Genomic DNA, 27806 nt, shown 5'->3' on the forward strand with positions numbered 1-27806 from the left:
TTACTTCCTATAAGACTGTAGATAAGAAAATGCTTTATGACAGTGTTACTGGTTAGTAGCTACCCCAAGATGCTTCCTATCATCTAACTTCAGCTGAATTTTCAAAACAGTGACAGTAAACAATCCGTTCTATAAAAATGACCTTTGTATATCAGTTCCAGCACCCAATCTAGGCCCCCTTGTGAGCAAGGGGCCAAAAGAACTTGAACAAGCAAAGTTTAGTGATAAAACCACACTCCCTATCAGGTTCTGTGGGTTTGAATCCACCATCAGTTAACAGTGTGACCTTGGAGGATTTATTTAATCTCTGTGTATGCTGGTTTCCATGTCATTAAAATAGAAGGAATAATAGCAATGTGTAACTCTGTGTTATGAGAGCTAAGCGAGTTACTGTTTACACAGTACTTGCTATGCGCAGGCACAGATCTAACAGTTTTATAAACACTCTTATAAACCTTGTAACCACTACCATAAATTTGCTAAGTAAATAAGTTTGTCGTTATGAATTAGGTGATTTCCAAATGTGGGCTTATAACCTAAAAAACATTAGATATAAAGTCACAGCAACAAGTTCATTTTTCTGATAGACAGGAACTGAGCTGTCATCACACACACACACACACACACACACACACACACACACACACACACACACTAGGAAGTAGGTTTTCTAGGCCTAAGGAATTCCAAAGCCCTATGTAATTGACAAAACTCCTAGAATCCTGCCTGCAAGAAAGAAGGTAACAAGCACAGAGGAAACGTGTCTAAGCCACTTGAAGGAAAAAGAGGATATAGCTCTCACCCCAGTCCCCAGCCCCCGCCACAGACTGTCAGGCTGCCGGTGCTAAGAATCAACTCAGAGAGTCACTAGTTGTACTTGGAAAGCTCTATTTGCAAAGCCCAGGTACTTGATAATAAGAACTTTGATACAATCAGCTCCTTCAGATGAAAAAGCAACATTAGTTCAGAAACCACAGCAATTTCCCTACGCCTGCCACCCGCTACCCCGTGCCCCAGATCCACTGTGTCAGATGAACCCAGAGCTCTTGGTTCCAGGCCAGGGCACAGGTTATAGACGGCTCAGGCCTTCCTAATGGAGTGGCCCATGCTCACTGCACTCACCACAGTCAAGTGTCCTGCCTGGTCTACACATCTGCCACCTCCCTGAGTTCAGTCACCCTGAAGATAGTCATAGATACCGGTTCTTATGTTCTTAGTACATCACACAAAACCAACAGATAACAGCTATTCAAGTGCGAAGCTACTGAATGAACGGCCGCTTTGTCCCCAGGCAGCTCTTCAGTAAGTTCACCCATCCCCACACCTGCTGAAGACACATGGCATACCAGATATGGTGAGAAGTCACGGATATGTAGTGACCAAGGGGTTTGCAGTACAGAGCAGAAGGAGCTTGAAGCCATTACATGGGCTTGAAAAACATTCTTCAAAGTTAGTGCCCAGGGCTTGTCATGGCAGAAAGTAGAGATAGTGGTCGTAGTCCAAGGTCTGTCCCACAGAAGACCAGCTCTGATGTGACAGATCTGCACAGGCAGTCAGGACAGTGAGCAAAGTACCACAGTACAACTCACCAATAGGGAGCCTGGCTCCATGAAGAATCATAGAAGGACATTCTCTTCTCAGCAACTCTGCCCAAATCACAGGGGACATTTTTCCCCCTAGAATTTCTAGTAACTGGTTATCACAGTCCATTTGTAAACAAAATACAATTTTTTTTTTAAAAGGCCACATCAGCGGAATTCTGGTAAGTGGGCCTGACTCACAAATATCCCTCCTCAAATGGACCACTGAAAATCTGAGAAGGGAACATGTCCCTACTTGCATATGTTGTAGGGGGCTTCTTGCTCTGACTCTCCCAGCCCTTATTTTTCATCTTAAGTTTGGCCCTGGTTTTAATTTATGATAATTTTCCACACACTGTATATCTTTAGGTGCTCCTTATCTTCTTCCTGAAAGAAGCAGGGCACAAGGAAATTTCTGAGCTGTCCTAGAATCCTCCGTCTCACATATATATCTCACATTGTTTCAGGAAAGGAGAACAAGCTCAGAGTAACTTGTTTCCAGGATGACAGATGCAGGGAACTTTCACACCAGAATGAGCCATAGAATTTGAGAGGTTTAGGAACTTTCCTCCAAGTGAGGCTAGTCATTGCATGCTCTCTTACAGGTCTCTGCTCTCTAAATAATTACAACATTTAAATATCCATTATTTGTGTACAAAAATTTAGCAAAAAGATATGAACTTGTCAGAAAAAAATGATTGAGAATTCCAAATTGGCTAAAAAAAAAAAAAAAGAAAGAAAGAAAGAAATCATTAACTTAACTTTAATCAGCTGTGCCAGGGAGCAGCCAGGGCGTGGCAAAGGGAGGCACAGTAGACCTAGCCACCATAAACGTCAACACTGAAGGCGTCAAGCCACAAACCAAATCCAGAGGCACTGTAGGCATTTCTTTCACCAGGCCAGCGGCTGTTCATGCACATGGTGACCCAGGTCCCAAGCCCCAGGTCAACTCAAGAGAAACAACCACAAACTTGTAGAAAAGATAAAACAGTGGATCAGAAGCAAAACCAACATTGCCAACGAGGGGATGGATCTTATCAGGAAATAAGACTAAAAGAGTCCCCAAGAGAGGAAACGGCTACCATGGAGAAGGAGTTCCATGTGAGGAAGGCAGCCATGTGTGAAGGAGGGGCAGTTGATTTGGACCTAAGAAACAAGACAGAACTCACAGATAGAAGTCTAGGAGAAAGCAAGCCAATAGCAGCTTGGGATATTGTGGTCACACTGGGGGATGTACGGAGCTGGGGAAAATGGGCCTGTGACAAAACCATGGTCAGGGTCATTTCCTTCCTCCCCAAGAAGAGTGGATGTGATCTGGGACAGCTGCAAGTGACCAGAGGTAAATAACTTCTAGAACATGCAGATAAGAGGAATCTCAGGGACCTTGTAGCAGGAATGACACAGAGGGAAGAGCTCACAGAGAAAAGCTACTTCAAGGACATTGGACTCGGTCAAGTATTTTAAACTCTAAGTTAATTTTCCAGTTCATCGAACGGCATCACCGTGGCTAGGGTACACAGCACAGGCTGGGGATGTCTAGTTAGAGAATTAGATTCCATGACCAGACTGGTATCTTGAGACAATCATTTCTCTGTGCCTCAGCTTTTCCATCTGTGAAAGCAGATGTTGCAAATATTGAGAAGGGTAAAAGTGCAGCCAAGGCACCTGTGGGTAGCAAGAATCCCTAAGCATGAACTGTCTGTTTGCTCTTCAGATGTCACCAAATCTTGAGGAAGTCACTGTCTAGAATAAACAGATAAGAATGCCATGTTTCTCTGGTAGGTTGGGATGATATAAGATAAAGCATCATAGCTGCATTACCAACCTTCGGAGGCAGAAGACCGACCAGTCAGCAGCAGTGCATGAGGGTCTGCTGCTGTCATTCTTAGGACTGCTAGGTTGTTTCCCACCCACCCCCCCAGACAACAACATCTACTCTCGTGACTTCCCAAGGTCTTCTAGAAGCAAGACTAAAACGTCAAGTTTAGATATAAACCAGGAGTGCCATTCCCTCCTTGACTAATAAAAGCATAAAAATAGCCAAAACCCCATCCTTCCATTGTTGGGGTGAAATGTGAGAAGCATTAGGGGGTACTGTCTATGAAAGAGAAGGATGGCAGGGTACAGAGAGGACAAAGATGTGGTAAACTGTGTTTGGAGAATAAATTTCCCTGAAGCTCCAAAAGGTAAACACTGGCATCTGCTGACAGAGCTCACTGTTACAGACTGGAGGATCCAAGCTCTGCTGGCTAAGATGTATGGTGACAAGCAGAAAATGAAAAGGCTGCAGATGCCAAGTCTCAGCAGAGCCTGGCCCCGGGGAGAGACGCAGCCCGAGGAAGCGAGGAAAGCTACGGCAGAGCAAAAGGAGTGTACACAGGATGGGAAATGGACCCTTTCAGAAACATGTGGTCTTTAGTCCCATGCTGCATCCTTTGAAAACACTACCTGCTGTTTGCTTGACTGAACGTTCAAAAGGCATCGAAGTCTTTTAAGGTCTGAATAGTCCCTAGGAGAAAGAACAACACAATGTTAACCACAGAAGGATCCAGGAGGCCAAGGTCACATTAGTTTGATGACACCACCACTTGGAAGCCTGCCTCTGAAGATAAGGTATGCATGTCAACCATTTCTTTCCAAACTCTAGAAAGGGCCCAGTGTTTGAGTAAACACTGCAACCCAGGAGTCAGCTTCCAGGAAGCATTAAACCCACTCAACAGTGCTGCCCCAGTGCATAACCAAAAACACTCGGTTACCTGGTGGTTGTCCCCTGCTGCTTTTTATCAGCTGATTTCTCTGAGGTCTTCACCTTTTTGTCTTGATCAGGCATTGTAAAACATCAATGCCTCAGAATTAACATTGCATTCCTTGCAAAGTAAACGGAGATGGCTTTTAGTTGGGTTATACGATCCAAAGTAGTCTTAGTTAAAACAGACAAAATTCATCCATGATGTCTATTCAAACATGTAAAAATTAATAATTGCAAGTACCAAAATGAATATTATTGACTCTTTACCTTCAAAAGGTCTTTCTTGGATAGATTTAGGCCATGTCTTCAGCCCATATTTTCTGGCACATGCTTGATTTAAGTATTCTGGAAAATTTTTCACAAATATTGTTCTGTACATCAGTATAAGGTATAAATCCTCTTTGGGATTTATAAAATATGTCGACTAACAAATATTTGAAGCTTAATTGACAGTAATTTTATACAACCTCACTTGTCTTTCTCTGTAGCTATTCTGAATTATACAGTATGGGTTCAAAGGAGCCCTCTCTCATTATGGGCCATGTCCCCAAGTATCTCAGAGAAAGCCACACTCACTCACAAGTAAGCGATCTGTGTCATGATGTTGCCACACTTCCAGAATTCTTTATGAAGTTTTTTTTTCCATTTTGTTTTTTGTTTATTTTTTAAAGACAGGGTCTCACTAAGTATCCCTGACTGTGCTGGAACTCCTTATGTAGAGCAGTTTAGCTTAAACTCTACTGCCTCCATCTTCCCAGTGCAGGGATGACAGATGTGTCTGACCATGCTCAGCTTCCAGAATTACCAATTTTTTTCTTTTTAAAGATTTTTCTTTCCTTAAGGGATTTATTTTTTTATGTATGTGTATTTGTGTACCTTCCTGAATTTGTGTGCACTACATATATGTAAGTGCCTGGGGAGGTGGAGGCCATAAGACTCCAAAAATCTGGAAACTGAAGTTATAAGTAGTGTGAGCCCACTGATATGGATACTAAGAATTGAACCAGGGTCTTTGCAAGATCAGTAAGTGTTCTGAAGCACTGAGCCATCTTTCCAGCTCTCTTCCAGAATTCTTCAAGTGTGAAAGCTGGTGTCTGAACAATACACGTTAACAGCAATCATAATTATGGTCAGGCCAATCTTGTGCAGTCCATAAGCTTACCTGAGTATCTGGCAGGGAGGTGGTCTGCCTGGAAATACAGCTCAATAGTCATTTCAACACTCTGAATTCAGCATTATAATATTGCCATGGTTACTTTTCCTAGTGTTATTTTTAATTCTACTTTTCCCCACTTGAAAGATACAAGTTCACCAACACACAGTTGTTGACTTGTTTGCCTTTTTCTTTTAATTGATTTCTATTCTCAACTCTTCTCATTTTCATAACAGAAGCAGAAGGATGAAGATACTCATGGCTTTCTGCTGCTGTTACAAATATCTCACATAAACAACTTACATGATCAAAGATTTTGGCTCACAGTTACAAAGATCCATGGTCCTTAGCCCTGCGGCTTCCAGGGCAATCATGACACAGAACACCACGGCGATGAAGCATGTGAGAAGCTCACAACTTGATGGACAGGAGTCAGAGAGAGATGGAGAAAGGATGAAGAATCAGATCTAGCCTTCACAGTCACGCCCCCGAGCCAATGACTCTTCTCTTCTAGGCCACACTCCCCAAGCTGGAGACTGACCAACATTCCATCTCTGCCCCCTAAGGCTCATAGCCATCTCTGAATGCAAAAGCCATTTAAACCACCTCCAGAGAACTAGCAGTTCCAACAGTGTTGAAAAGTTCATAGCCAAAGTCTCCTCTGAAAGTCAAAGCCAACTCACACCTGTGAACCTCTATACATCACCAAGAAAGAGGCTCAGCTTTAAGATACAGTGGTACAAAATAGACATCCGCCTTCCAAAATGGAGGAATAAGAGACTATCAAAGAAAGGTTGAAAGCCAGCAGAGCAAACATTAACTTTTATAGCTCCATGTCCAGTACCCAGGGTATATGAGCTCCTACCAGCCTACAGGCCTTACCGTTTGCATCCCACATACACTCATTTGAAGCTGACTCTATTCACTGCTTATGCTTGTCAAAGGACATTTCATATTCCTGGTATCTCCAGCACCCTTGGGTCTCCAGTGCAACTTGGGCTTCCCTGCCCCGGGGGCTGCTTCCTTTAAAGATCTTTGCAGCCTAGATGACCTTTAACTCTTGCATTGTGCATGTCTGAAAAAAGAAGCACCTCATAAATGACACCAAGGTCTGCCACTAGCTTTACCAAACAACTAGGCCCCACTGGACTACTGTCACATTGGCCCCTGAGTACCTTGGTAACTGAGTATGGTAAAATGAATCCTGTGGCACCCGGATATGCCCACAAGTGTTCTCTTCTCTTTGGTTTTCATATGCTAGCCTAGATGTGTGGGGTCTTGCCAACCCTTGGGGTGTCCTTGCAACATCATTCTTTGGCCCCAGTGCAAAGTAATTGACATTATTTTCATGCTGTATTCTCTTCAGCGATCATGACTTCCTGAACTCCAAATTTCCCCAGGCTTTTCTGTAATTACTAGTTTGTTTTTTGTTTTTAATCTTTCTAATCTGCATATTTGCCCCCAATTATCACTGTAGATTTGGCTAACTGTATCTGTCAATTCTTGTACCACACATAAATGTTGGGGTAACTTTGCTTCCTACACCAGATTTATTAGTCCATAATATTTTTTTTTATTTTAGCTTTAATTTTGTATGTGTATGTGTGGAGAAAAGTATGTGCATGTGTGTGAGGGTGCCAGAGGAGGCTGGAGGCGTCAGATCTCCTTGGAGCTGGAATTAGAGGTGGTTATGAGTTACTATACATGGGTGCTGGAAATCAAACTCGGGCCCTCTAGAAGAGCATTAAGTTCTCTTTACAGCTGAGCTATCTCTCAAGCCCAGTTCATCATTGTTCCACAAGGTCTAAGGATACAAAAAATAGTAGACAATAGTATCTCATCCAGGTCCCAGTAGAACCCATGTTCCTCTTGGAGCCTCATGACTATGGCCTTTACTATCTGTATTCCTGGTAGCATTTTGAGATCCCTCCAGAATAATCATTATGATTAGTTTACATTTTATGGCTTCTCTAGTCCAACTTACACACTTTTCCAAACTCCTCCCACAAACTAATTCCTATGAGCCAAAGTCACATGATGAGGTTTAGCCCCAACACTGACCCTCCATCTCTAGTATCACTTTTCTGTGCTCATCAGACTTCCCATCGCTGTGACCAGACGCCTGACATGAACAGCTAAAAGAAGGAAAGTGTGGGAGTCTGAATGTGATTGGCTTCCATAAGCTCACAGGGAGTGGCACTGTTAGGAGGCATGGCTCTGTTGCAGTAGGTGCTGTCTTGTTAGAGGAAGTATGTCACTGTGGAGGAGGGCTTTGAAGTCTCTTATATGCTCAAGTCATACGAGTGACTCAGTTCACTTCCTGCTGCCTGCTGATCAAGATGCAGAACTCTCAGCTCCTTCTCCAGCACCATGTCTGCCTGCATGCCACCATGTCCCACCATGATGATAATGGACTGAACCTCTGAAACTATAAGCCACCCCATTAAATGTTTTCCTTTATAAGAGTTGCCATGGTCATGGTGTCTCTTCACAGCAATAGAAACCCCAACTAAGAAAGGTTTATTTTTGCCCATGGTTTCAGAGGTTTCCACTCATTTTTCTATTTTTCCTGTGCCTCTGGTGATGCAGGACATCACAGGGGTAGGCTGCTCACCTCATTGGAAGTAGAGGCAAGTAAGAAATGAAGACCACAGGAAGTAGAGGCAAGTAAGAAATGAAGATGTGGGCCTTCAGATCCATTCCTTTTGTGACCTGCTTTCTCCAGCTATACCCGACTTCCTAGAGTTTCAAACACTTCCCACAACAATCCTACCAATTGGGGACCAAGTGTTTGCATGAATTGAAGAGTTCATATCAAAACTATAATGTATCGATAACATAGGACATATAAAATTGAATGTAATGTTGGTTTAATTAAATTGGATATTTCAAAAATTTGATTTCTTTTCTGTGCCACAATTAGACTTCAGTGTGTTGTTCAGGTATGAACAAAAACCATGTGCTATTGTCTTAGAATTGCATACTTCAATGTCTAGGAAAATCTAGAGGTGTTTAGAAGGAAAAGACTGCCAATTGATGTGTGTTTCAGTACAACAAGATCTAGAGAACCTAAATGGTTTGAAATGTACAAATACAGTATATTGACTTCAAGAAAGATAGTCACCATATTTGTGACAAACAGTTGAGCTGGGGTCAAGATTTAGAGGCCAAGGCTGTCATCACTGGTATACAGCAAGAAAGAAGACACAATGAATACTTTAGAATTGAAATAGGTAGAACGCCATGGACTAATGAACTTAACAAACATTTACTAAAAACTTACTACGTCTAAGCTCAGTGTGAAGTTGATGAAGGTAACAGAGCCTCTCACACATATGCAATTCTACCATAAGCAATGAAAACCCACTTAGCTTTAAAACATGTTTGTGAGTTGCTAAAGTAAAGATACATTTAACATCTATACTGCTGTGCTGGTTAGTTTTTGTCCACACGACACAACCTATTTTGGAAGAGGCAACCTCAACTGAGAAAACATCTCCATCAGATTGGCTGAGTCTGTGGGGCACTTTCTTAAGTGATAGATGTGGGCAGGTCCAACTCACTGTGGGAGGCGCCAGCTCTGGGTAGATGGTCCTGGATAAGAAGGCAGGTCAAAGGAATCAAGACACTAAGGAGCACTCCTCCAAAGTCTCTGCTTCAGTTCCTGCCTCCAGGTTCCTGCTTTGAGTTCCTGCCCTGACTTCTCTCAGAGATGGACTATAATAGGGATTTGTAAGATGAAATAAACCATTTTCTTCCCAATTTGCTTTTGGTCATGGTGTTTATCACACCAATAGAAAGCAAACTAATACAATTATCATAAAAGAAAGAAAGGAGGGAGAAAAGGAATTAGAAATCATGAAGAATGAACTGTAAATTAATGTAGAAAAACAGAAGAAGATCCAGCTACTTTTGTATTGAATATTTAAATGTGCCCCAAGTCAAGAGTCTAATTTTGCTTTTTCTTCATAGACATCTCAGAGTTCCCTCTGCCTCCCAAGTCCTGGGGAGACCTGGGCTCACCACGCTGCAGTCCTCTGCTTTCCTGCTGCTACAGCCTCATTTACTGAGAGGACACAGTTTTGTGGGGCTTGCTCTGTTTGTTTGTTTTGTTTTTAATAAGAACTTCAGTTCACATGTCTTCCTGTTGGCCAAGTGTCATAATTTGTCCCTGTAGAGGCTAAAAGTGCTAGGAAGACTCTTTCCTAGAATCTAACATAGATGAAGCTGAGAGTAGTCTTTTGAGGAGAGAAATAGTTAGTAAAGCCACTGAGGAAAACATACTGAATCATTTAAAATCTACTAACCATTATGAACTGGGTCTGATTTTTTTCCTTTCTCCTCACCCCCTGCATCTGACATAACATTTACATATGTCATATAATGGGATTATAATACCTAAAATTAAAATAATCAGGAGCATAGTATGGCTTAAAGAAGTAAAGGTATCAGATGAGCGAAGCATCTCAATGAACTAATACATCCTCTGAAGGTGTTATCAGACTGATTATATTCCTCTTCCATATCTGCAGTCTCATGCAGCTGAACCAGCCTTGGACCCCCCTTGTCCTGCCTCCACCTCAGTACAAAGATTACAGGCATACAACTACTGAGTCCAGCTCTTAATGTCTTTGGATGAATTGTGGTCACTCTTCCTTACCAGATGGCAAGGTCCAGTTCCAGCTCTACTCAACTGGACAAATTAAAAGAAGTTAGAGAACTTTCACCTCTATAACAAGTAATGAAAAATAGCAAAAGCCCCACATCTTTCCATGGAGTCCATACTAGTTTGTGAACTTACTATGTAGCTGTGGATTCCAATCTTCCTGCCTCTAACCCCTAAACACGGGAATTACAGGTCTGTGACACCATGTGCAGCTTTTTTAAAAGAATTGTTGCTGTTGTTGAGAGAGGGTCTCACTCTGTAACCTAGGTTGACCTGGAACTCTCTATGTGGAGTCCAGCCTGGCCTTGAGTGCACAATGATCCTCCAGTGTCAGCCTCCCTAATGCTGGAATCATATTAGGAGTAAGCAACCACAGCCTCCTAAAAATCATACTTAAAAAAATAAATTTTGCCAAATGTAAGAAGTTAAAAACACAGGGATGACAAAAACCAGGGGGAACATGTCCAAAAGAGATCATGCACTGAACAAAATCAAAGGTCACTGTGAGGCGGAAGGTTCTGGAAGTTCTGCACCTTTTGGGGGTCTGAAGAAGGTCTGGAGGATAAGGAGAGCAGTAGGCACATCTTGAGGTTGATCAGAGCACAAGACAGGCCCTGGGGGTGGTCTGAGAAATGGTGGGAAGATGAGCTGAGGTGGAACACGAGCACAGGAACCCAAGGGAAATGAAGAGCGGCCTCTAAGTCTGTGGAGCCTGCGGTGCTCCTGGTGCCCTACGGGGGTGGGAGCCAGAGTGTCTGAAGTTAACATGTGTCTGTATGTGAGTTACTCGATCGGTTATTCTACTCCATTACTTCATAGCTAATGAGGAATTTACCTGACTTGATCCAAACAAACCATAGAACACAAATGAACTGCACTAAAAAGCAGAAGGGAGAGAGCTAAGTGTTAGTCTCAAGTAGAGCAGAGGGCCCCTTGGCACAGAGCACAGAAAAAGTGGCCCCCCTTCTTCAACCCGGTATCTGGCATTTGGTCATTATGCCTTGATGACTTTTCTTCTAAATGTGGTTCTTGTTTACCAGCTTCTTTCTAGTCTGGCCACCAAGACCTAGTGCAAGCTTACATCATTGCTCCTCACTACAGTGACTTCTCCCTCCCAAAAAATGAAATGGAACATTAGCTGATGTTGCTTTCTCTTCAGTTGGTGAGGTGCTGCTTGCAACCCAAGGCCCTGCCTCACCAGTCAGCTGCCGCTCACACTGGGCCTTGAACCTGCTTCTCCAGAGACATGCTCTAGGAGACCCCTGGGTATTCATGAAAATTTCCAAGTAGACTATGATTTGTAAGCTCCAAGGTGATTACAGTGCTGGCTTGGTGAAATCTCTTTATAAAGAAAACATGACATTTATGTTAAAAATGGACATCAAGTGTCCTTACAGCACAATATGATTTCATAAAGAAAAGATGCTGGCCGAGTGTAGCATGCATGTGGCAAATCTGTGCAGTCCAGTCTCCACCTTTGGAAGACACACGTTTGAGGAGGTGACTCCCTCAGGTTAGACCACCAGGACAGTCATGACACAAATGATGATAGACAAGATCCAGATTCTATTAGATGCATTTTTTTTCTAGCAACTTTTTTCAAATTAATTAACCACAAACACTGGCAAAATATGATAAACACAGAGCTCATTTCCTGGTGGCCCAGACTTGGTTTTCTCTGCCTCTAATTTTAGTTTAATTTTCATAGGAGGGATTTCCTTTCTAAATCATTTTGTCACTCTGGCTCTGAGGTCCATTACAAATATTCCCAAGAGAAGATTTAATAAGCTCTTGATCTCAACGATCAAAAAAAGTGACTGTCATTGTTACTGCTAACCAATTTGAGTTGACACAAGAGAAAGTCTGACATAATGATTCAAATAACTCAGGTATGGTGGCTCGGGGCTGTAATCCTGGCATTTGGGAGGCTGCAAAAGAGTGATCACTGCAAATCTGAGTCCAGCCTGGACTGTATAGTAAGTCTAGGGGTAGCCTAGTCTGTATAACAAGATTCTGTTTCAAATAAACAAAAGAAGTAATTTTTTAAAATAAGTAATTGTTTTACAAGTGAGAAATAGTACATTTCATTCAGAGCTAACACTCATGCTTTTCATCTGCTTTAAAAAAAATCTTGATTTAAATTAGGTCTGACTGAGTATGTTTAAGGTTCACTTCCCACCATAGCAAGCCTCTATTCTTCCTGAGGAGTCTTAACTGAACACTCTCACACTAACGTCCCATCTCCCTTATCCTGCTGCTGTTTTCCCCATCCATTTGCCTCTGTCCTCTACATTAGTTAACACTTGGTATTTATAGGAAACCAGCAGTCTAAGACATTTGTTTTAACCACCCCATTTCACAGGTAAGGAAGTGAGATACCAAAAGATGAAGGAGGGGCCAAAGCATGCCCTCCTGGAGTGGTGGGGCTGGGATTTGGCCTCCACGGCCTTGGCTGGTGTCCACCGCTGCAGGGGCTGCTCTGCCACTCCCAGGGCCTCTGGATGTCTTCTCATTGCCCTCCCCTTCCCTACTTGTTTGATAGTCTCCCAAGGTTGCCCAGGCCAGGCTCACATTTCTCTAGGATCCTCTTCCCTTGGCCTCCCAAAAGCTGGGATCACAGGCACGCATGCGCGTCCCTACACCAGGCTCTTCTCTCCCTCCCCTGTACCCCACCCACCTCATTTTTCACCTCAATTGTGTTATAAAACATCTACTCGACATTTGGAAGGCAGAGGCGGGAGAATCAGGAGTACAAAGCAAGCTTTGGCTACAGGAGACCTGTGTCAAAAGAAGAAAGACAAAAAAAAAAAAAAAAAAAGGAAAGAAATAGGACCTTGATAAAGCACACTATGTCTGAGAAGGTTCCAGAGAAGACCTACCCTCAATGTTCAAAGTACCATGCCATAGGCTGGGAGCCATCACCGATTGAAAAGGGAGAAAGGATAAAGCCAGCTGAGCCCAGCAAACCCCCACCTCATGCATGCACTGTGTGAAGTTACCTCATGCCCCTGCTGCTCATGCCCCTGCTACCAGGATTCCCTGACAGGATGGACTGTTCCCCGAGTCCTGAGCCCCTGTCAGACATGTGGTCAGAGCAACCAAAAAAGTTACCGATATGCACAACCTTGGCTCAAACTTCTGATCCTTACCTCATCTTCCTGCTTGCTGGCACTGTATGTGGGTGCTATCAGGCCAGCAGACTGTGCTGGCTTTTTCACAGTCTAAAACACAGGTGCTCAGGAAATACTGCCTGTCTGAATGGGCTTCTTCTAGATACTCTGTACCTCTCCAAGAGGTTCTAACCTGAGCTGCAAGGCCTGGCTGGTTTTGACAGACAGTCATGTTCTGGACTCCCCACTCACCGCCTACATCCTTTACTAACTTTATTTGACCTCCCTTCAGTTGGCCTGACCCTGGACTCCTCAAATGACTGGTAAATAGTCACTAAATTAATGAGTCTCTTCCTCATCAGCGCTGAAGCCATACACCAAGCAGTCTAATGACGAGATGGTATTCTAGAAACTACTCTTGACTAAATAAAAAACTTTATCTTTTGTGAACTGGCCATGGATATTTCCTAACTGCTACTTTCACTGTTTTTAAATGCATGAAAACTGCATGTGTGTGGAACTAAATCTGGTGTACATTCAATGTTTAAATGATTTAAACTCATTATTACTATTTGCATAGGTAAAAAGCTTAAGGGGCAGAGATTTGCTAGGGGGCAGAGAGTTAAAATGCTAAACTGTAAGGGACTCAGCTCTCGCAAACCACACTGCATTGTCTCCCTTTAACAATCTTAAATCATACCATATGATTCTCATTATGATTATTATGGCGTAAAATAGGGCATAAATTAAGAACTTCCAGACTTTTACAACTAAAGCAAAATCCCTAAATTAACATTCACTTAAGAAGAAGATATCTCTGACTTCTCCAGAAGTCATGAGAGTGTTCTGAAAAGCTGGTAACTTAAGAGAATCATTCTTTATCAAGTACATATTGAGTGCACTTGCTAGGTGTCTGAGCTAGATGCTGAACCATGAATGAGTCAGTCTTCTCATACTTGTAGATAGCAAAGAAATCAGGCAACACAGAGACAAGGATGGGGAAGTGAGTTCACTGCCCTACAAAGGCAGTCCATTCTCAGCAGTGTGAGGACAGTTGAGACAGCCCCAGATGTGGCATGGACCACATTCTGTGCATAGCTAAGATGGAGTTCGTGTTGGCTAACCAAAGACTGGAAAACAGGGAAGTGGGGATGATGGGCTTCCAGTAGAAAAGGAAAATACATCTTGGCACTTAAAAAATTAAAAATAAAAGATAAGTCAGTCTAACAATGGTGAGCAGGATTGGATGGATAGGCACAGACAACAATCAGTAATGCTGGATACATATATTCAGTTTAACCAAGGGACTGGTGGAATCTGAGATAGCTTTGTAGAAATGGTTTTGTAGAAATGAAGTGGTGTCAAGGATGTGGTTTTGGGAATGTAGATAGTGGTAGTACCCATGGAGTCCAGGGGTAGTAGGGTCTGGTGGGGTACAGGTTGCATTGAGTCGCTAAACAACTGCAGCTGGGTGCTGGGTGCTGGGTGCTGGGCTCTGGCTAAGGAGAGCTTTTTACGTAATGAAGTCTTTCTTCACATCTGTAATAGAAGTTACCTAAAGGCAGGCACTGAGGTGGAGGTAAGCAGAGCCCACTCTGTAAAAAGGAAGGCAGGAGTGTGCTGTTCACAAAGGAGATCATAAGCCTCCAGAGGCACGAGAGCTGACGGATCCCAGCTGTTTACCCATACCAGGTCCTTTGCTCCTGGAAGCACCACGCAACGTGGAACTCACCTCTCAACACACACACCCTTCAGCACAAGCTTATCTATTTTGAGGCAGGCTCTGGCTGACTGACCCCAAGGCTGACATCGCCCCTTCACGGAAGGTCCCTGTGGATGGCCTCGGGGAAGGGAGGTTGCCCAGGCGGCCTTGGGCATAAGGACACCCAACTTCCCTCACCACTCACCGCGCAGGAAGGCGGCCCTCCTTCAGGCCAACTCAAGTCATCTTCCTCATCCTGCTTGCTGCAGAACCCGAGCGAACTCAAACCAGCTCCCTCACTGACACCTGTTGGTTTTTCAGTCAATTCCTTTTCTGGCCCTGAGGGACTGAATCTACGCTTCCACTTCTTCCTCCACAGCCTCGGGCGCTCAGCCAATCAGGAATGACAACGCTGCAAGGTAGAGTAGCGCCATAGCGACGGGTGACGCCTACCCGGCTACCTTAGCAACCAGAAAACGCCCGGTGAAGCTCAGGGTGCGTGGACCTAAACTTGTGTGCTCTGTCCTAGTCAGAAGAGGCTTGGAATTCAAAATAGTTTATCTCAGGTGGTCCAAGAATTATCATGGACTGCAAATCAGTTCTCAAAGATTAAAGGGGGAAATGAAGCACGTCACATGCTCAGTTTCTGGGTTTGGGGGTTGAGAAGGACTTGGAATCTCATTTGTAGGCCAGGCAGGACAAGAACTAAGACAGCCTGCTTAGTATCTTAGATGCACAAAATCACTTCAAGCTGCTACCGCACAATACATGTCTCAAGCAGAAAATCCTGAGACAACATGTTACGCAGGCACAAGAGCTTTCTATCAGACTTTTGTCACCAGATCATTCAGTAGCTTTGCAAAGTGACACAACTTTTTAGAAAGTCTGTAGAGATTTTCTTAAAATAAAAATTCGAGTTGCATTAAAATCGCCTTTAAAAAGGCAAAACATAGAGCCTTTGAAAGTACCAAAGGTCGATTTTTGGTGAGCACAAGTCCTAAGGATGTCATTTCACATGCTTCATTATCCAGAGCTGTGAACAAGAAATGACACAGTGACTGCGGATATGGCCTTGACAGGGCCCTCGGGTATAGTGCCCTACCCACAAGCACTGGAATACTGGGGTGTGGGTAACTCAGCACTCAGTAAGTGGAAGCAAGAGGATCAGGAGTTTGCAGCCAGCCTGGGTTGAGACACCGAGGCAAAAAACTACATCAAAACAAAAACCAACATACAAACATTTAAAAGTACAGTTCTACACTGGAAATGACAGCACGGGAGAGGAAATGCAAACTGAGGCAAACACAGCACTAACTTCAGGGCCTGAAACCCGCAGGGCTGATTTTCCCAAATAAAAGCCAAAATGGTCACGGGGCTGTAAAGCTAGAGTAGAACAGAAAATTATTTTTGTAAACTCCTAATTACCAAACACGGAGCTAAAGCAACTAGCTGAAGATTGACTTGTCTTTGGTGGGATACAAAATATGCTTTCCTATCTTTCTACTTCTCCATAAAATAAGTGTGAAATTAATACTTTGACCTTCCATGACAAGTTATCAATGTTTGCTCCATAAAAGAGAGCATGACACCCTGGCTCCGGAAGACAGGTGATTATCTCCAACTGTCTAAGAGTGCAGCCCAAACTGTGTAATAGGACCCATGACCCCACTAAGGCCAAAGACAGGTGATCACCTCCAGGCTGTGTGATTGGAATCCATGACTCTATAAGGGACAAGTCTGAGCCATTCTGTGTATCCTGTCAATTCAACTCAATCCTAGGACACTTACCATTTTTTGTTTTTGTTTTTGTGCATTACTATCTTGAAATGAATGTCTAAACTACATAAAGTATAATGTATTGAGTCCTAATTATAGCCTAAAATAAGCAGACTGGAGAGATGGCTCAGTGGTTAAGAACATTTATTCCTCTTGCAGGGGATAAGAGTTCATTTCCCAGCATTGACATCAGTTTACAACTGCCTATAATTCCAGCTCTGGGGAATCTGACACCCTCTTCTGGTCTCAGTGGACACTTACGCACACGTACACACACACACACACACACACACACACACACACACACACACAAATAAAACATAAAACTAAAAGAAAGGAAATAAAGGCAAATTAAACCTACACCAAGATATTTAGGATCAATTCAAGGCAAAATTGCATCATAAGTTTCTGAAAATATCAGGTGTGTCCAACCTGTGGCCCACAGGCCACAAGTGCTACAGGATTGATATCAATGCAGCCCAATTTAAAACAGCAAACTTAACATTATGGAAAGAAAATTTTGTGTGTTTTTGGTAGGGTGAGGTAACTTGATACTTGAGTGTATAGTTCTCAAACATGTACTTAGTAGATAATATAGTATCCCAATGTCAAATGCGTGGTTGAACACATTTTCAAGACCCATGGCCTATTAAAACAGAAGGTATGTGTCACACACACACACACACACACACACAGAGAGAGAGAGAGAGAGAGAGAGAGAGAGAGAGAGAGAGAGAGAGAGAGAGAGAGAGAGAGAAGAGCAGAGACAGACATACAGACACACCGACCACAAAAACAAGAGAGGAGAGCAGAGACCTACAGACACAGACACACAAATGTTGCACGAATCCTAAATGGTCTTCTAATAAAAACCCAGAGCCAGATATCAGGGTGACAGCTGAGAGATCAGAGAAGCACAGCAAGCCACAGCCAACACCTCTTCACCAATTCCTCAGCCTCTCCAGTGTAACCCAATGTGGCCTAGAACTCACAGAGATCCAGACAGATCTGGGCCTCTGCCTCCCGAGTGCTAGGATTAAAGGTGTGTACCACCACTGCCTGACCTCTATGTTTGTGGCTTGTTCTGTCCTCTGATCTTCAGGCAAATTTGTTCAAAATATCACCACACACACACACACACACACACACACACACACACACACACATACTGTGAGAGCAAAAGAGGAGGAAGAGACACAGAGAGACACACACACAGAGACAGACACACACATAGGGGCAGAGAGGGGGTTGTAACAAGACTAAGACTGATCCTGAAGTCGATGCAGACCTTTAGATGGGCTTTGAAAGAAAAGCAAAAGCAGAAAACATTTTGCAAACATGGGAAATGTCTCCATTACAAGCATAGAAAGGCCCACCACAAGGAGAGCAAACTCAAACTCAGACCAGGCAGACAGCAAGCAGTCCTGAGTAAGGAATGCCTTCCTGGTAAACAGTGTTAACAACAGTCTGGTGTGTAAGTGTAGATTATCTCTCAACTGTAACAGAACACTCCAAAGCCATAAACATTTTTCTTCATTTCACTCCCACAGCTTAACAAATTTACAATGAGATATAAGAAGGCTCTCGATTTGGAAAACAGGAGCAAAGTGTTACATGCAGCAACAGGAAAACAATCAAAATCAAAATAAAATTAGCCAAAAGAGAAACAGGCCTTGAGCAGAGATCAGTGTTATCAAGAAAATGGTAATACAGTACACAGTACAAGTTTCTAGGTTTAAAACACAAGAGAAAATTGGGCAAGCTTTTGAAAGGAATGCTACCTTCAACATTTCCTAACTATAAAAATGCCATCATTTTCTTTTTTCTTCTCCTCTTCTTTTCTCTTTCTCTTCTACAGGAAGGACTGGCAAGCAGGAAGCAGAAGGCACTCACTCCCTTCCTCCCTGTCCCTAGCTTAGACTTGCAGCTCTCCCAATAACAGAGTAAAAACGACAGCCAACAGTTTGCTATGTAGACTTTTATTGCTCTTTCAATTTTCAATAACATCTACAAAAAAATAGTTTTCTCTAACAATTAGGAAACAAATGTGAAAGGCAGGATGGTTCACATTATAGACTCAAGTAGAGACTTTTACTTCATATAGATGAAAAATATCAGGTCTACAATTTGTTTAATTGACTTTGGATTTTATTACAAAAGAAAATACCATTGCAATTATAATAAACACCATAAAAATTGTAACTAGATTGGGAAATCACACCAATATCAAATATTATATAAATGGACAACAAATTTGAATTTTAATTTAATCCTAACATAGTAAACACTGGAAGACACCTTACCCCTAAAAAGTCAAAAATTTTGAACAAAGGAACAAAAGAAAAGCTACACAGAAACAATCAATGTGCAAAAAATATGATTAAAAACCATAGAACTGGGGCTTAAATTCTAAGTACGCATTAAAACTTTAAAATAATCTTTACATGATTTTATTTGACAATTTACTTTCCAGAAAGTTAAAAGGGACCTTGCAATTAAAATGAATAAATCTTGTAATTGGAACACTATTTGAAAACTTGAATGCAGTTTCTCTTTAAATCTACTTTCTAAAAATAAATAATTGTTGGACTAAATGAAGACAGTTTCACATATCGGCGCTACAAATGATAACAATGATGAAACCTACATGAATACATTTCAGACATGTAAATTACTTAATATAAACGCATTTGAATTAAAATGCTGTATTGATGGCTCAGGTATCCCACTCTGAGCACTTTGTCAGGATGCAGCTTCTGAGCTGCTGAGCGGTGCACACTCATAAAACCTAAACAGGAAGCTCTGATGTGACACCTCACTGTCAGAGACCATTCTTTCTGAAGAATTTTGAACCTGCCTTTGTGAAAAGGAAACCAGAAAGCTTACACTCAAGCCACATCTTTCAGTGTGTGGAAGAAACAAACACTTCGGGGAATGGAGAAACAAGAGTTAGTGATTCTCAGCAGTAAACAAATTGTAATAAATACATGCATTAGCACACAAAAACATTTCATCCTACGTGTCTTATAGAAAGCTTGGCAAATCTGAACATTGGTACGCCACAAGTTTAAAAAAAGTTAAGAGAGTTAAGAGTGATTTCATACACATACACAAACACTCACACAATGTTTTAAAAACCTTGTACTTCACTTTTGCATATCTAATATTATTAAAAATATATATAGAATCACCCCTTTAGCATCAGGAAGCTAGTTTACTGTTTTCTCAAAAGCTCCTACTTTAGATTGAAACAGTAATACAAAGGAAGTAAATTTCAGATAGTTAACACCAGGATTTATTATAGTCTCTGTAAACACACTCTACAAATAAATAAAATATGGTGGAGGGAAGAGTATCCTGAGGTGGCTCCATGGCCATGGTGTTCAGTAGCACTAAGCTCTACTCTGAAAATCAAGGCATCTAAGAAAGTGCAGGGCTTTTCTCTGAATTTATTTTGTAAATGGGTATGTACAAGTTTAATTATTTTGCACCTTGAGGTAAATCAGTACATAGCAATTACTACTGCTCATATACACCTATTTAAGGCAGCATTTAAAAATCAATATATATATAGTAAATTATCTCTCTTGCTGTCTTGCAATGAGTGTTATTCATGATTGTTATTTTCAAAAAATAGCACAAGAAACATAACCATCTGAAGGAAGCAGTTAATTCCCTCTGCTCTTCAGAGGAGTAGTCGCATCAGATCAGTAAGTCAAGTAGTCAAAAGAAAGAAGTCATTAGTAACCAAAACCACAGTGAAACATCTTAGATGCAAAGTATTTTGTATGTCATGTTTTGTTTTGTTTTTTTTTTCCTGGCACTGGATAATACATACATACATATATATATAATTAAATAAATCACAGGAAAATTATGATACCAGGTAGTTTTTAGTTTAAATTTTAAAATCACTTCCTGTAAAATATGTTAACCCTTTGATGTCCAGACACAAGGAAACGATATGAGGAAATTCTCTTGTTTGGGCACATCAGGGGGGTTATAATTAGCAGCAAATGGGAACTTTGGAAATCATTACACTGCTGAGTGATGAGAAATCACTTCAGTGGAGGTTACCAATGACCATAAGCACCATGGCAACACTCCCCATCATAGGTTAAAGGAGTCCAACAGAACTCCAGATAGTACCAGATGGTACCAACTACTATTTTAACTAGAATTGAACTATGCGATCTCAGATGAGTGAATTACACTAATTGGTACATAATTTAGAATGAACTAAAACTACGTCAAACTTGCCAGGAATATTTGCTTTGGGCAATTCTATTCATTTGATCAATTTCTTCATACTTCTGTACTTTAGTTTGTAATGACTAAGGGACATTAGAATTTCCTTAACACGTTTGCTCTTTCATGTGTCCCCTTCACCTTCAGCATTCCTGGGGCTTCTCACTATTTCTGTGTATTATCCATCCTCTTGTTATATCACTTTTGTCCCACAGGCTGAAACAACATTTATTTACTCTGTGGGGAGCTAAGAGTATATAAAAGATGACAATTTGCTACACATTTAAAAGACAGCTCAGAAATACTGGAACCCCAATGCTATCACAGACAAGGAACAATGTCATCAACCTGAGCTGCACAGAAAATATCCAACTTCCTTTTAAAATGTAAATATGGCAGTGCTTTATATCAAAGATATGTTTGTCACTGATTTCAGAATGCAAGTGAGCACCAAATATCTACAACAGGAACAATTTACTCTATATTTGTTATTGTCTCAAATATTATATAATATTTAAGTATCAGAATAAATAAAATATTTTAAAAGGAAATTGTGTATAAAACCTATTAAAATACATTGCATACAATAGAGTAACAAAGAAAATGAAAGGTAATTCTTATAAAGGAACACTGATCACAAGCCCATTTAAAAGTGTGCTGACCCTTTTTATTACTGCTTACAACAGGGAGATATCTGAACCTGGAGCACACGAGATCACTTTAAGTAAAAGAGAGCAAAGACCAAGAACAGTGGGACTCTGGGTTTCTAGAAAAGAATAAGCATTGGAAAAGTCTTGCTACCAAGGTAACAAAAGTTAACTATTGCAAATGGGCACTTTATAGTTTCTAAAACTCAAAACATTACGAATGGTGTGGGTGTTAAATTAGAAGTCACATATAATTTGTTTTTTACTTGTCCATCAGAATGGAAGCCCAGATAATTTTTAAAATTTAAAAATCACTCCTAAGACATAAAGTTCCTACCTAGAAAATCTCCAGTAATCTATAATCACATCTGTATTCATCACCTGTGAAGTATGATGGAGAGCTACATGAAGGAAGCCCAAAGAGAAACCAGGACATGTCATTTTCCCACAACATGGGCAGACTCCTTATTTTACCTATAAAACACTACCAAAAGGGAAACAATAATCTTTCAAAATTATAAATATATAGACTAAGTATGTAACTCTTAAGGTTGATATGATTGCCACTAACAAAGAGATTTCAGAAAAGCAGATTGAATACAGTTTTCCACATCTTTCTATTACATAACAGAAAGGCTTTACCCCCAAGAAAATAAATATCTGAAGAGTAAAAACCATGTACCTCGTTTCTAAGAGACCATTTCATTAAAACAGTCTCCATGGTGCTCACAACAGTCAGATGCTACTTGAAAGAGCCCCATAGTCACACATAAACAGCGTGACATTCAGTACTATTATACACAATGGCACGGCACATGTGCATTTTATGTGTGTGTGTGTGTGTGTGTGTATACAGACAGGCGTATATCTCTATATATTCCTTTTGGTTTGACTTTACAATGAAGTCTCAGCATCCATGTATTTTTTTGATGGTTCATCTTCGAAATTTATTGTCACACTCACAGGCTTTTCAGGGCTGTTTAAAACAAACAATGAGGAAAAAATTATCTTTAAAAGAATCAACCATAAATTCTCAAATGGTCAACTAATATCTACAATATACCTATGAGCTGCTTGCTAACGCCAGCCTACAACTTGCTATTACCATCTGGCTGTTTTTGTTTCTTCTGTAGTCTCATATATGAATATCATGTACTATGATCATATTCATCCCTCTCACTCTCTTGGAACCCTTTCCTGTTCCCATCACATCACTTTTTTATCATGAGTAAAGCCAGGATGTTGTCTTTACTCAATGTGATTTTGAGTAGATGGCCAACCCACATGACAAGCTAAGTATAAAAGATATGCACTAATATTACTACATAGCCTTTATTTTCACCACAACACTATTAGCAATCTGAGTCAAGAGTGCTGGCAGAATGTGAATAGGAACTCAGGGTGAAGTTCAAAGAACTGTAAAATCCTAGAGGCTAAAGACAGAAACTGAAAGAAGGAAGAGTGAAGCTTAGAATTAGAACTTTAAGAAACAAAGATCAAAAATATATGATGAAGAGTTGGGCATGGTGGCACACACCTTTAATCCCAGCATTTGGGAAGCAGAGGCAGGTGGATCTCTGTGAGTTCCAGGACAGTCAGGGCTACAGAGTGAGTTCTAGAAGAACCAGGGCTACATTGTGAGACCCTATGTCAAATAATCAAAAGAAAAGAAAGAAAGATGAAGATTAGGTAGAAATAGGTTTTATAAAAGGAGAGAAAAAGTAAACACTTATCACAAGGTAGAACTCAGCCAAGAGAAAGCACAATTATTCTATTACTATATATTTATTCATTTATTTATTTATGCCAGGGTTTTGCTATGTAACCTGAGAGCACAATCTTTCTTTCTTTCTCCCTCTATCTCTAACAATACCAAAAGAAAGTACAATTTATTTATATTTAGGCCAGGGTCTTGCTATGTAACCCAAGCTGGCATGGAGCTTACTACATGGACTACATCAAGTCTCAAACTTAGGTCTCTCCTCCTGCCTTTGCCTCTAAGGAATGGAATTATAGGAGCCACTATCCTGGTAGCATTAATTTAATTCTTAGTAATTATCTTTCTTTATATATTTTTCTTTTAATTTGAATATAATTATCCTTAATTGAACTTTTAATTATGAATATATAATTTGTGAATATAACTATATTCACAAAAATATATATGCACTACTTTTCAGAATTTATTTTTATTATAAAATGGTAAAAATATTTTTCTGAAATATGAAATTGTAAATTTAAAAATTGTAAAAGATAATCATGAGGAAAAAACAATCACAACCTGCATTAGAACACGATATAGGTAGAAAAGATTGAAGGAAATGGGGAGAGGACAGGCTTTGTCCAGCAAGGAAAATATATTTAGATACATTAGGTAAATTAATATGAGTGAAAACTGGCAATAGTTACAAAGGCATAAATAGTTATAACTACCTCGTGTTAGGTCTGGTTACTTTGGCATTCTCAGTATTCATGGAAAGTGCCTTCCACTGGGCAGTTTTGGCCATTTCATCTGATATATTAACAACTGAAGGGTCAATACTGAAGAACAAATACACTTTGTGGTTAGTATCGAGTACTTGCAAAAGCATTAATGCTGTCATTTTTATAAGCATCATATAACTTATTGTTTTCATCAATTTAAAAATTGAGAAAACATTTGGCATGCACTTAAACTACAATCTAACAAAGTATTATAAACTTAGAATTCTGCTATCAAGTATTCACAGAGAACTCCAAGTTCCTTTACAATCAAAACTAAGAGGACTGATTATGTTAGCAAAATCCACTTCAGTTTGGATTTAGATGGTTCTTCACCAGTATTCCAGCCATGACACCTTCTGATCATCTAAGCTCTATCATTGAGATAAAACAAAAACCAGTTACTGTGTCTAAAAGCCTAAATATAGAGATTTAGTCAAAACTCTTAGAATTCACACTCTCACATTAAGTAAAACCACAGCATATAGTAACAACAACAACAACGAGAAAAAAAGCCCTTTGTTTTTCTTTTGCAAATCATTTTTTTTTTAATGCTGGAAAACAAACAACTGAAGTTCTGAACTTAGCAAAGATGGCACACAAAAAAATGACTCCACCAATTTTTAGCTAGATAGTCTCATAGTTTTAGTGTCAAAGTGTTATTTCATCAGATGTACCAAAACAAAGAATAGTAATGCTATTTACTATAAAAGTCAAATGTAACATTTCTACATTTCTATGAAATACTCAAAATGACTTCAGACCCCCCAATCCAATGATTATATCCATAAATAACGTGGGCTTAATGTTATTGATCACAAGTAATATGAACATTCCATAGATAAAACTGCAATACACTTATTAGCCCTTCCCCTTCTTAACCAAAAGAAAAACAATTCATGCAAACAAGCTACAAACATGAATGTCACACTGAATTACATGAGTGAGATGGGCAATGCAAGCATTTAGTCACAGCCACCAGGAGGCAGAGGCTGAAGCAGTAGACCACAGTAAGTCTGAGGGCAGTTGCTAACTCAGTAAGATCCCATTTCAGAATAAACAACAGAAAGTGTGTGGCATGCTGGCTAGTTTACAACAACGTCACAAAGCTAGAGTCCTTTAAGAGGAGGAAACCTCAATAGAGGCACCACCTCCATAAAATCGGCATTTTCTTAATTAGCGATGGATGGGAAAAAAACCCAACCTACTGTGGTATCTGCTATTCCTGGGATGGTGGTCTCAGGCACTCTAAGAAAGAATACTGAATAATCTATGAGGAGAACAAGCCAATAAGCCAAAATCCTCCACGGCCTCTACATCGGCTCCTGCCTTCAGCTTCCTGCCCTGCTTGAGTTTCTGCACTGACAGCCTTGAACACTGATATGGAAAAGTAAGCAAAATAAATCCTTCCCTCTCCAAGTTGCTTTTGGTCATCATGTTTGATCATAGCAATAATAACCCTAGCAAAAAAAAGCTGGGGAAGTAGCTCAGTGGGAGAGAGCTTGCCACGCATACACAGAATCCTAGGTTCAATACCAGATACTACAAAAAGAAGAAATTAGATCACATTAAAATAACAGTCTAATAGCAGCTATGTTATAAGTGACTGATACCAGGTGCTTAAAAAGTATTCCACCTGTGCTCATTCTTTAAATCATATTTAAGTTAAGACTGCAGCTGGGCATGGGGGCACACACCTTTAATCCTAGCACTCTGCAGGTAGAGGCAGATACATCTCTGTGAATTGGAGGCCAAACTGGTCTACACAGTGAGCTCCAGGCCAACCAGGGCTACATAGTGTAATTCTGTTCAAACAACCAAACACAGACCATTACGACTGCAGAGTAGTAAGACAAAGTGAATGCACTTGGAATGGTTACTAGACTTTCACCACATAAGCCAAATGTCCAAGTTGAAAACAGTAAGCCTTCTAACCTTCCACTGTGTTTACTTGAAGAAAACATTTATTCACCACTATTTCAAAGAAATATTACATGTTTATCTATATACCTGACACATGTTAAAAATATACTGTACAAAATAAAGTCATATCTTACCTATATTTTACGCTTTTAACTGGAATTTGTAGGAGACTTCCTCTTTCAAATGGAAGGTGCACAGTATCCCCATCATCCTGAAGCATCCGCTCAGCTTCCTTTAGAGCACAGACATGAAGACATTACTTTCTTCAGAATATCCCTAGGAGGATCTGTTACCAAGAATACCTTAAAGACTTGGAAAGCCGAACTGACATGTATCTGTCCAAACTGAAAACTACTTTTGGCAATATGAATACATAATTAACAGCATGAAATTAAAAGAACTACTTGTAGAAATTTATTTCCCAAGGTACATCATCTATTTCTGAAAATGAATAATTAATGCTATCTAAAAGGCAGTATCACCTAAGTCTGAAGACTTAGTTATACATAGCAAAGGAGAGAAAACTGACATCTCTTGTCTCATCACAGGGCACGGTAAAAGCTCATCTATATAAGTCACAGTTTCTCAGCCTCAGCAACACCGACAGAACATACATATTTGTGTAAGGGGACGATTTGAGGATATAGGACATTTTTCAAGTCCATATATAACTTGTGCTAGTAGCAGCCCCTCCAGGTGATAAAAATGTGACTCTGACACTGAATATATCCCTTGGAGAGGGCATCATCATGGGTTGAAAACCACCTGAACATTTAAAAAAAAAAAAAAGACTAAAATTATGACCCATTAATAATGGAGGAAAACACAAAGAAGCATAAGAGTACTCAATCTCATCTCATCTCCCTATTAACAGAAATCCCACCATTTACAATTGACAATGCACCCAGATTTAAAACTGCTACACTAATTTCCCAGCATTCTTTGCAACTCAGTGGGAGACCTTACACAAGCAACTTACTGAATGACAGTTTTAGAAAGAATCCTGAAAAGAGAATAATGTTCATTTTGCCTTCTGTGTTCTCTTCCCCTTGCTTCTGTTCTAGCGTGAGAGCTGGGGTTTATCAGCTATTCTTATCCAGAAGGTGAATCTGAAAATGGAGACTGTATGCTTGACACAGAGAATAGCAACCTAGAATCCCTGATGATTCTACAGAATCATGACACTAGCTCACTTACTTCCGAGAGTTCTTCCATATGAGAAAAAGCAGATTCTTGGACTTTTAAAACACACTTTCACTGTTGTCCTTTAAATTTATATGCTTCTGGACCAACTAATACAAAAAGCAAGCAATCTGACCTGCTTATTTTATGTGTTTTGCAAATAAATAATATCCTACACAAAGAAAAACTACCAAAATCTTACGTTTATGCATGCATCATTAAAGAAAACAAACCCTTATTTTAAAATTAGAACCTCATTCAAATCCTAGTTATAATTCTAGTTGAGAAATATACCCTTTCCTATCTATATTTAAGTAAGACTATGACATTTAAAAATAAGTAGCCAGGTATGGTGGTGCACAAATGTATCCCAAGCACTCAGAGTAGGGAGAGCTGAAGCAGAATAGGCACAAGTTCTAGGCTAGCCTTAGCTACATAGTGAGGCCCACCTCAAAAACAAAACAAACAAAAACTGAATCTCTCTCACCTGATTTTCAAACAAAGTTCTGAATAGGAATTATGCCAGCTAGTTTTATGTCAACTTGACACAAGTTAGAGTCATCAGAGAAGGGGGCCCCAAATGAGAAAA

General features: G+C 40.4%; 2 protein-coding genes across 12 annotated transcripts in view; both read right to left on the reverse strand.

Annotated features, from left to right (window-relative positions):
* Nek10 (NIMA related kinase 10) overlaps positions 1–15421 on the reverse strand; it is a 201288-nt gene extending 185867 nt beyond the window's left edge. For 2 of the 4 annotated variants that reach the window (XM_015994002.3, XM_076544479.1), the window contains exons 1-3: positions 15166–15421; positions 4337–4447; positions 4029–4089 (exon numbers count right to left, since the gene is read on the reverse strand). In XM_015994002.3, coding sequence (XP_015849488.1) covers positions 4029–4089; positions 4337–4410 — 135 coding nt within the window. In that variant the 5' untranslated portion in view covers positions 4411–4447; positions 15166–15421. The remainder of the gene's footprint in view (positions 1–4028; positions 4090–4336; positions 4448–15165) is intronic. The other 2 variants (XM_042284371.2, XM_076544480.1) reach the window with 1 other exon arrangement.
* A 3278-nt stretch (positions 15422–18699) lies between these two features.
* Slc4a7 (solute carrier family 4 member 7) overlaps positions 18700–27806 on the reverse strand; it is a 94164-nt gene continuing 85057 nt past the window's right edge. For 6 of the 8 annotated variants that reach the window (XM_076544478.1, XM_076544477.1, XM_076544476.1 and 3 more), the window contains 3 exons: positions 26170–26267; positions 24065–24172; positions 18700–22607 (listed from right to left, as the gene is read on the reverse strand). In XM_076544478.1, coding sequence (XP_076400593.1) covers positions 22526–22607; positions 24065–24172; positions 26170–26267 — 288 coding nt within the window. In that variant the 3' untranslated portion in view covers positions 18700–22525. The remainder of the gene's footprint in view (positions 22608–24064; positions 24173–26169; positions 26268–27806) is intronic. The other 2 variants (XM_042284374.2, XM_042284377.2) reach the window with 1 other exon arrangement.

Source organism: Peromyscus maniculatus, chromosome 9 (assembly GCF_049852395.1).
Source record: "Peromyscus maniculatus bairdii isolate BWxNUB_F1_BW_parent chromosome 9, HU_Pman_BW_mat_3.1, whole genome shotgun sequence".
NCBI lineage: Eukaryota > Metazoa > Chordata > Mammalia > Rodentia > Cricetidae > Peromyscus > Peromyscus maniculatus.